Here is an 8,343-nt window from a genome sequence, read left to right as displayed (position 1 = left end):
CTCATGTTTTGCATGAGAACAGTATGGTTGACCCTAGGAGTGACTCTAGAGCTCCTGCTACCACTTCATATATTTTTTCAGCTGCTAAAATAAACGAAAAGAATGTGCAAAATAGGGCAACAGAATTGCATGAACTGGGACCTGCAGTTTCTCCTATTTTCAATCTAGAAATGGGCAACATTACAACTCCTACTCAGCCTACAAATCTGCAAATCTTGGAAGAAGTTGCACCTGTTAACTCAAAGGAATCCTTGGAGGAAAGAGCAGATATTAGCTTGAAGGACAATGCAATGCATGTTGACAGAAGGGATGTTGATATGCAGCAGCAACAGGGGAACTGTCAGGTCCCAACTCAAATGCACATGCTGCATTTTCAGGGAGAAGACTCAACCCCTGCAATTCATAACATAAATTTACCTACAATTAATCAGCCTAATGACCACACAAATAGGAATATTGACACTACCAGTCACAATACTCAGCTGGGATCTATGGCCAAGGATTTAGGGTCTGTAGCAAGCACTAGTGTCACAGGGTCTAATGAAAAGAAGAATAAACTGAGCAAAAGGAGAAGGGATGCATTAAAAAAAAGAGTAGAAGAAAGGAATTTGTCTCACGAGGAACAAATTCCTCTGGTAGTAGACAATGTGAAAGAACAACATCCTAACCTTGGATGCCAACAATTTGTGCTGGAGGATGACCAAGGAGGGATGGATATTACACCCTTGCAAACTCAGTACAACCACACACCTCCTCAACATCCTGCAAGCAGAACTGCAGAACAATACACACAATCTCTCCCCAAATGCACCCTCAATACTAATACTAATACTAATATAGAAGTCCCTCCTGACCTGGATGAATATGCAGTTATTGAGTCTGAAGATGAGGGTGACTATGAGGACCAACCCTTGAAGGATCTAGATGAGGAGGATGCTTCCAGTGAACACTTAAACAGACCCTTAGGTACATCTTACACAAATGAGTATGATGATGAGATTCAACGAATAGCTAACTCCCAAGGTTTGTCCCCTAGAGGAATTCATAGAACCAGTCACAGTAATAAACCCATCAGTCCAACTATTTCTGCTCGCACAACCAGACCTCACACTAGGCTGTTCACTTCCAAAAACTCTCAATGATTAGTACACTATGCTGGAATGTGAGAGGTATTAATACCCAAGGAGCCATGGAAAGACTTAAATCTCTTAAGAGTATCCATCAAATTCCCATTATTGCCATCCTAGAGCCTTTTTCTGATAGCATTCAGATTCAGTACTTCAGAAATCAACTCAACATGGACCATGCTATTAGTAATCCAAATAGTAAGATTTGGCTTTTTTGGACCAAGGATGTAGACTGCAGGATATTGGAAAATGAGGAGCAATTGATTACTTGTGAATTTAATCATGTAATGAATCCAAATCAGTTCATAGTTACCTTTGTATATGCAAAATGCAAAGATCATCTCAGAAGACCTCTGTGGGATAGCATGCTACAACAGTCAGCCACCTCCCTTCCATGGTGCACATTAGGTGATTTCAATGTTATCACAGACCCTCAAGAAAAGTTGGGAGGTGTCACTTATAATATGAAAAAGAGCCTTGAGTTCATCAGCATCATAGAAGCCTGTGGACTACAAGATCTTGGGTTTTGTGGTCAGAGATACACTTGGTCTAATCTAAGGGGTATAATGTTCAGAATCTGGAAGAGACTTGACAGAGGAATGGTCAACGATAAGTGGCTAGAGATGATGCCTCAGACTACCATTACTCATCTACCCTCTGTGGGTTCAGATCACTGCCCCTTACTGCTGGAGATGACTGATCAAAACCAACAACACACCAAATATTTCAAATTCCTTAACTGCTGGACAGAACAACCATCTTTCTTGGATACTGTTAGTAATTGCTGGAACAGGACCATGGAGGGTAATCCAATGTGGTGTTTCCATCAGAAAATGAAGAGGTTGGCAGCCACTCTTAGTACTTGGTCCAGATTGCAATTTGGTGATATATATGCCAAAGTTAAAGAATATGAAGACAAGACTAGACATGCAGAGGAAGAGCTAATCTCTAGTAATTCTGAAGAGAACAGAACAAAGCTCCATGCCATCAATGCAGAGTATATAAAATACCTGAAACTGGAGGAATCCATGCTAAAGCAAAAAACTCAGTTGCATTGGTTCAAAGAGGGTGATGTGAATTCCAAGTATTTTCATGCCTTGATAAGAGGAAGGAGGAGGAAATTATACATCCATAAGATCCAGAATGAGGATGATAATTGGGTACAAGGTGAAGAAAACATAGCCAAAGCTGCATGTGAACACTTCCAAGCCATTTTCACTGGTGAGGAGACACAAATTCAGGAGCATACCCTCCAATGTATTCCCAGGATGGTCACTGATGAGCATAATAAAAACCTGAAAGCTATCCCTACAATGGAGGAGTTGAGAACTGTAGTGTTTTTAATGAATCCCAATTCAGCTGCTGGACCTGATGGAATGAATGGCAAGTTCTTCCAAGCATGTTGGAACATCATAAAAGAGGACCTCCTTAAAGTGATTCTATCTTTCTTTTGTGGACAAGCTATGCCTAAATACTTTACTCACTCTTGTTTGGTGCTGCTCCCAAAAGTACACCATCCTAACAAGCTCTCTCAGTATAGACCAATTAGCCTTAGCAACTTCACAAACAAAATCATCTCCAAACTCATTTCCCTTAGACTGGCACCTATCCTACCCAACCTCATTTCCCTTAACCAATCTGGATTTGTCAAAGGCAGGAACATTTCTGAAAATATTATGCTAGCCCAAGAGATTATACACCAGATCAAGAAGCCAAATGTAGGAGGCAATGTAGTTATCAAACTTGACATGGCTAAAGCCTATGATAGGGTATCTTGGTCCTATACTTGTCTAGTTTTGAGGAAAATGGGATTTGAAGAAGGTTTCATTGATATGGTATGGATAATTATGGCTGATAATTGGTATTCCATCATTATTAATGGTTCAAGGCATGGATTCTTTCATTCCATAAGAGGCCTTAAGCAAGGGGATCCATTATCACCAGCTTTGTTTATCATAGGTGCTGAAGTCCTCTCCAGGCTCATGAACAACCTTCATCAACACCCCCAATATCATGGTTTCCTGATGGCTAAAAAGGGCCCTCAAATTAATCATCTCAGTTTTGCAGATGACATCATCATATTCTTATCTGGAAGATCTCATACCTTGAAGCTTATCATGGAGACACTACATACCTATGAGCATGCTTCAGGCCAATTGATCAACAGAGACAAGAGTAACTTCATGGTACCCTCAAATGCATTCAACTCTACTGTTAGAAGAATCAAGAAAGTTACAGGCTTCAAGCAAAAGAACAGCCCTATCACATATCTGGGGTGTCCTCTTTACATTGGTAGACAGAGGATCATCTATTATTCTGAGCTTATAGCTAAAGTTGTGGCTAGGATAGCTGGATGGCAGGCAAAATTAATTAGTTATGGAGGAAGAGTTACTTTGATTAAGCATGTCATCCAAGCACTTCCTATTCACTTGTTATCTGCTAGTTCCCCTCCTGCAACCACTATCAAGCAAATTCAAAGCATCACAGCCAATTTCTTCTGGGGATGGAAGAATGAAAGGAGGAAATATCATTGGTCTTCTTGGAAGAATCTGAGTTATCCCTATGAAGAGGGTGGTATTGGAGTGAGACTAATATCAGATGTTGCCAAGTCTTTCCAATACAAACAATGGTGGATATTCAGAACTAAGAATTCCTTATGGAGTGAGTTCCTCAAAGCTAAGTACTGTCAGAGGTCAAATCCTATAACCAAAAAATGGTACACAGGACAGTCTCTGATATGGAAGCACCTCATGAAGAACAAGCACAATGTTGAGCCTCATATCCAATGGCAGATACAGTCTGGTTCTTGCCTCTTTTGGTGGGATAATTGGTTGGGAGTTGGCCCCTTAGCTAATTTCAGGCCAGCCAGTAGTAGACAGAACAATACTAAGGTGTCTTCTTTCATGATTAATGGTCAATGGAATACAGAACTGGTCTATCAGAAAGCACCTCCTCAGTTTGTACCTAGCATCCTGGCAAGTAACATCAACTATCAGCCCCACAAACTTGATCAGGCCTCTTGGAAGCCTAATAGCAGTGGGGAATTTAGTTGTTCTTCTGCCTGGGAACTTATCAGGGACAAAAGGAGTAAGACAAGAATTAACTCTCAAACATGGCACAAACACATTCCTTTTAAGTGTTCCTTCCTACTCTGGAGAGCACTTAGAGGGAAACTACCTACTAATGAAAAACTTATCAGCTTTGGAGAAGCCCCAGCCCAATGTTACTGTTGCCATAGAGCTGGTTTGGATACCATTGACCATATATTTGTTTCTGGAAACCTTGCCAGGAAGGTTTGGAGTGTATTTTCTGATTCTCTGGGTATTAGTAAAGAATACACACCCCTTAGAAACCTGATGATGAGGTGGTGGTCCAGTAATTACAGTAATGAGGTCCATAAACTTATCTTACAAGCAACTCCAATCTTCATATGTTGGAACTTATGGAAAAATAGATGTGCCATCAAATATGGAGGGAAGCAGTCCAATATTACAAGAGTGATCTACTCAGTCTTCAAGGATAACTTCAACCTTCTAAGCACTACCTACTCTTATATCAGCTGGCCAAATAGATGGAAGGAACTGGTCCTTCTTGTGGAAAAATGTACTAATGAAGTTAATGTTAGTACTGTCTACTGGAGGAAACCTTCAGCTCACATGGTGAAGCTGAACACTGATGGTAGTGCACTTCACAACCCTGGAAAAATAGGAGGGGGAGGATTGCTAAGGAACAATCAAGGAGATCTTCTCTTTGCTTTCTCAACCCCTTTTGGAGAAGGTACAAACAACCAATCTGAAATATTGGCAGCCATCTTTGGTTTGACTTGGTGTCTCCAATTAGGATATACTAAAGTGATCCTTGAAGTGGACTCTGAGCTAGTAATCAGATGGATAAAACACCTAGCTCAACCACCATGGACTGTCAGAACACAACTCCAACAGCTGTAGGACATCAGTCATCAATTCCAGGTTTTCAAATGCAGCCACACTTACAGAGAAGCCAATTTTACAACTGATGTTTTGTCCAAACATAGCCACAAATGCACTACTCCACAGATATATCTCAATAAACAAGAGCTTTCCAAAGAGGCAAGAGCTTACTTTGAGCTTGACAAACTGGAAATGGCCAACTTCAGAAGAAGAAGGCTTAAGAGAATCAAGAAGCCACCATGACCTTGTCAGCCTCCTTGGTCCAACTTACTATTCAAATTACTTATTGCTATGCATAGTAATAATCAATTTGAAGGTTCTATAGTTAGGACCATGGTAAAAGGAACACCTCCCTTGGCTTATGCCTTCTTAAAATAACCAATCTTATTTTACAGGTTAGGATTAGAATAGAACCTTTCTTCTTTGTCTTTCTCCTTTTTGGCCTTGTAGGTATAAATACACAGGCACCATATCATCCAACTAGTGGAGGGCCAGTCAGGTGTATACTGGAAATTTACCACAGCTGTTCCAAGGTTGGACTTGCCTTAGAGACTCAGCAGTCATACAACACCTGCACAAACAAGCAATTCAATAACAACAACAAAGGTCAGGCACTCAGAATTCCTGCACATGCCACAACTGCAACAACAAACAAAAGCACCATGCAACATCAAAAGGAATCCATATTGCACAGGATCACAGCAAATATAGTAGAGGCAAATCCCAAGAAGTCTCAGCTCAAACGGATAATTAGAGACGTTAGTCGAGCGACCTTGAAAAAGTCAACCGACTTAAGTCCCCAAATGGAGCACTTCACAACTTGGAGCTTCCAACTTGTCCAAATGACCTTCAAACTTTGCAGGGATACAGAAAATACTATATTTGCACAACCAAAGAAGTTTCATCTCCAACGGATAATTGGAGACGTTAGTCGAGCGACCTTGAAAATGTTAGTCGACTTAAGCCTCCCAATGGTGCACTTCACAATTTGGAGCTTCTATCTTGTCCAAAAGACCTCCAAATGTTGCAGGAACACAGCAAATATAGTAATTGCAAAGCCTAAGAATTTTCACCTCAATCGGATAATTGGAGACGTTAGTCGAGCGACTTTGAAAAAATTAACCGATTTAAAGCTAACTAGCTCCAAAGAACTGTTTGAGGTCTTTTCTTTTCTTTGCTTTGTCTTTGTTTTTGTATGTAGGTGCAGGTACCCTAAGGAGCTGATCATGAGTAATGATCTCCTCCTGAAGATAGCTTGCAACAACATACAACTGAACAATTCCACTAGCTGGCTATAGGTTTGCAGCAGCCTATACTTCCCCCACATTTGTGTGGGTCTTTGGCTAATTGTTTGTACAGGTCCACAGATATCCAAACAAAGGGAGACAAATGCTAGACATGCAAGAGACTCACCAGCCCCCAACAACAATTCAAACATGCAAGATTCCACCCTTTATTACTTGCATCAGCCCAATTATATCCAAGATACTTGGAATTCCTTGTGTGGTTATTTCTTGGTGTGCAGGCACATAATACATCAGCAATGGAACATTCCAAACTGCAAGGCACCATCTCTTAAACACCAGAGCTACATCCCCTACAGCAATATACAACAGAACATGGTGATAACCAAGAACCTACAGCAGACTATGAACAAAATACAGCAGGGTCAGATGTGTAGGGTGTTTTGCAACCTGAGGACCTACACCAAGGCATCCAAACTTTGTAGGAGTGCAGTATATATTATTTTGACAAGGTCCAAGAAGTTTCAACATAAACGGACAATTGGAGACGTTAGGCGAGCGACCTTGAAAAAGTCAGCTGCCTTAGGCCTAAAGAGGGTGCCTTTTTTCCAACTTGTGCAAAAAGCTTCCAAATCTTGCAGAACTAAAGAAAGGGATGTTTGTGTATACCCCAAGAAGTTTCAACTCAATCGGATAATTGGAGACGTTAGTCGAGCGACGTTGAAACCCAAAGCTCTCTTGGAGGTCCTTTCCTATTTGCTAACTGGTGCAAGTTCCTTTTTGCCTTTGGTTGTTTGTTGTATTATTGCAGGTTGCTGGATTGACTCATCAACATGCACTAACAACAACTACAGAAAAGACAACACAGATACAACCATCAAATCAAATAGAAAGCCCCCTGCACAAGGCCCCTGTCTGGTTGGATATTTGTCTTTCTGTGATGTTTTTTGTGCAGGTACAACAACTGCTGGGGAACCTGGGCAAATGAAATGCATCAACATAGAGACTACAGCATTCCAAGAGAGGACCTCACCAACACACTAGCCCTACACCCATACATATTCCATCCCTGCAACACCTGCAGCAGCCCCATTGCATCCCAAAATTCTTGAATCTCCTTGCTTTCTTAATTGTTATGTGAAGGGACATAAGATACCTTCAAAGGAGCTGCTCATCTCTCCATTGGAGGCAACAAGAAGCAGCCTACAGGTTTGCAACAACCCCCACTACTATGACACTTGTTTGGTTCTTTGTTTGCTTGTCTATGCAGGTAAACCAAGTCACAGACAAAGGGACATAACAGCCACTACTGCAAGGGCCTTTCCTAATCCCACCAACTATCCATGCATACCTGCTGTATTCATCCAACACCTGCAGCAGCCCCCTTTCATCCAAGTCCTTTGGGACTCCTTGACTGCTCTCATTGATGAGAAGACAAGAAGATGGAGCTCCAACAAACACAACTCTCTGTTTGTTTACTTGCTGCTATGCAGGCACATTGAACAGCAACAATGGCCCCTTCCAAAGTCCAAGGCACCTTCAGTCAAACATCTAAGCCAAGGCTGCTTTAGAACTCTTGCTTGGCTTATTTGTGGATATGCAGGTACCCCCCGGATCAGTAGACAACACTGGAACCATCCAACCAGCTGTTCAAGTCAGGGCTGCACCACATACAAAATGCATATTACACCTATTCTGTCCCTCAGCTTCCTTAACTACAATCCCAAGCAAGCTGGCTGCTATGGCTACATTTACTTCCTATCATTTCATCCCCCTTAGCTACGATTGTTGTTGCTGCAACTTTCCTTGGACCTACTTGGTACGACATGTCTAAAAAGAGCAAAGATGAAAAGAATTTCCCCAACCCATGCGAGATAGAAGGTTCGTATACTTGTTCTTTCTCAATGTAGCTATGCCTGAGTCGTAGCATAATTGAATAGGACTAGTGTAGGCTACTTTCTTGTATTCTCATGGAAGGGGAGAGTCTCCCTCATTTATGCTTTCTTAGTTGATTTGTACCGAGAGGAGTCCTCTCACAGGTTT

The 8,343-nt window shown here is 41.4% G+C and overlaps 1 protein-coding gene across 1 annotated transcript; it reads left to right on the top strand.

The window, feature by feature from the left end:
• Nucleotides 1–1,189: 1,189 nt before the first annotated feature.
• LOC129893390 (uncharacterized) lies at nt 1,190–6,354 on the top strand. The gene is made up of 5 exons (XM_055968908.1): nt 1,190–2,514; nt 3,016–4,904; nt 5,507–5,786; nt 5,919–6,005; nt 6,258–6,354. Exons 1-5 carry the CDS (start codon nt 1,190–1,192, stop codon nt 6,352–6,354), a joined length of 3,678 nt encoding a protein of 1,225 aa, XP_055824883.1.
• Nucleotides 6,355–8,343: the final 1,989 nt, after the last annotated feature.

This window comes from Solanum dulcamara, chromosome 1, assembly GCF_947179165.1.
Source record: "Solanum dulcamara chromosome 1, daSolDulc1.2, whole genome shotgun sequence".
Lineage (NCBI taxonomy): Eukaryota > Viridiplantae > Streptophyta > Magnoliopsida > Solanales > Solanaceae > Solanum > Solanum dulcamara.
The sequence above is the reverse complement of the archived record's forward strand: the minus strand, read 5'-3'. Positions and strand labels throughout refer to the sequence as shown.

What these genes read in the sequence shown, in the direction of transcription:
- LOC129893390 (XM_055968908.1), top strand. Translation starts at nt 1,190, where the DNA reads ATGGAAAGACTTAAATCTCTTAAGAGTATCCATCAAATTCCCATTATT. An exon ending in CCTGATGGAATGAATGGCAA is followed by an intron (nt 2,515 to 3,015) that starts GTTCTTCCAAGC and finishes TAATGGTTCAAG; the next exon opens with GCATGGATTCTTTCATTCCA. An exon ending in AGTCGAGCGACCTTGAAAAT is followed by an intron (nt 6,006 to 6,257) that starts GTTAGTCGACTT and finishes TTTTGTATGTAG; the next exon opens with GTGCAGGTACCCTAAGGAGC.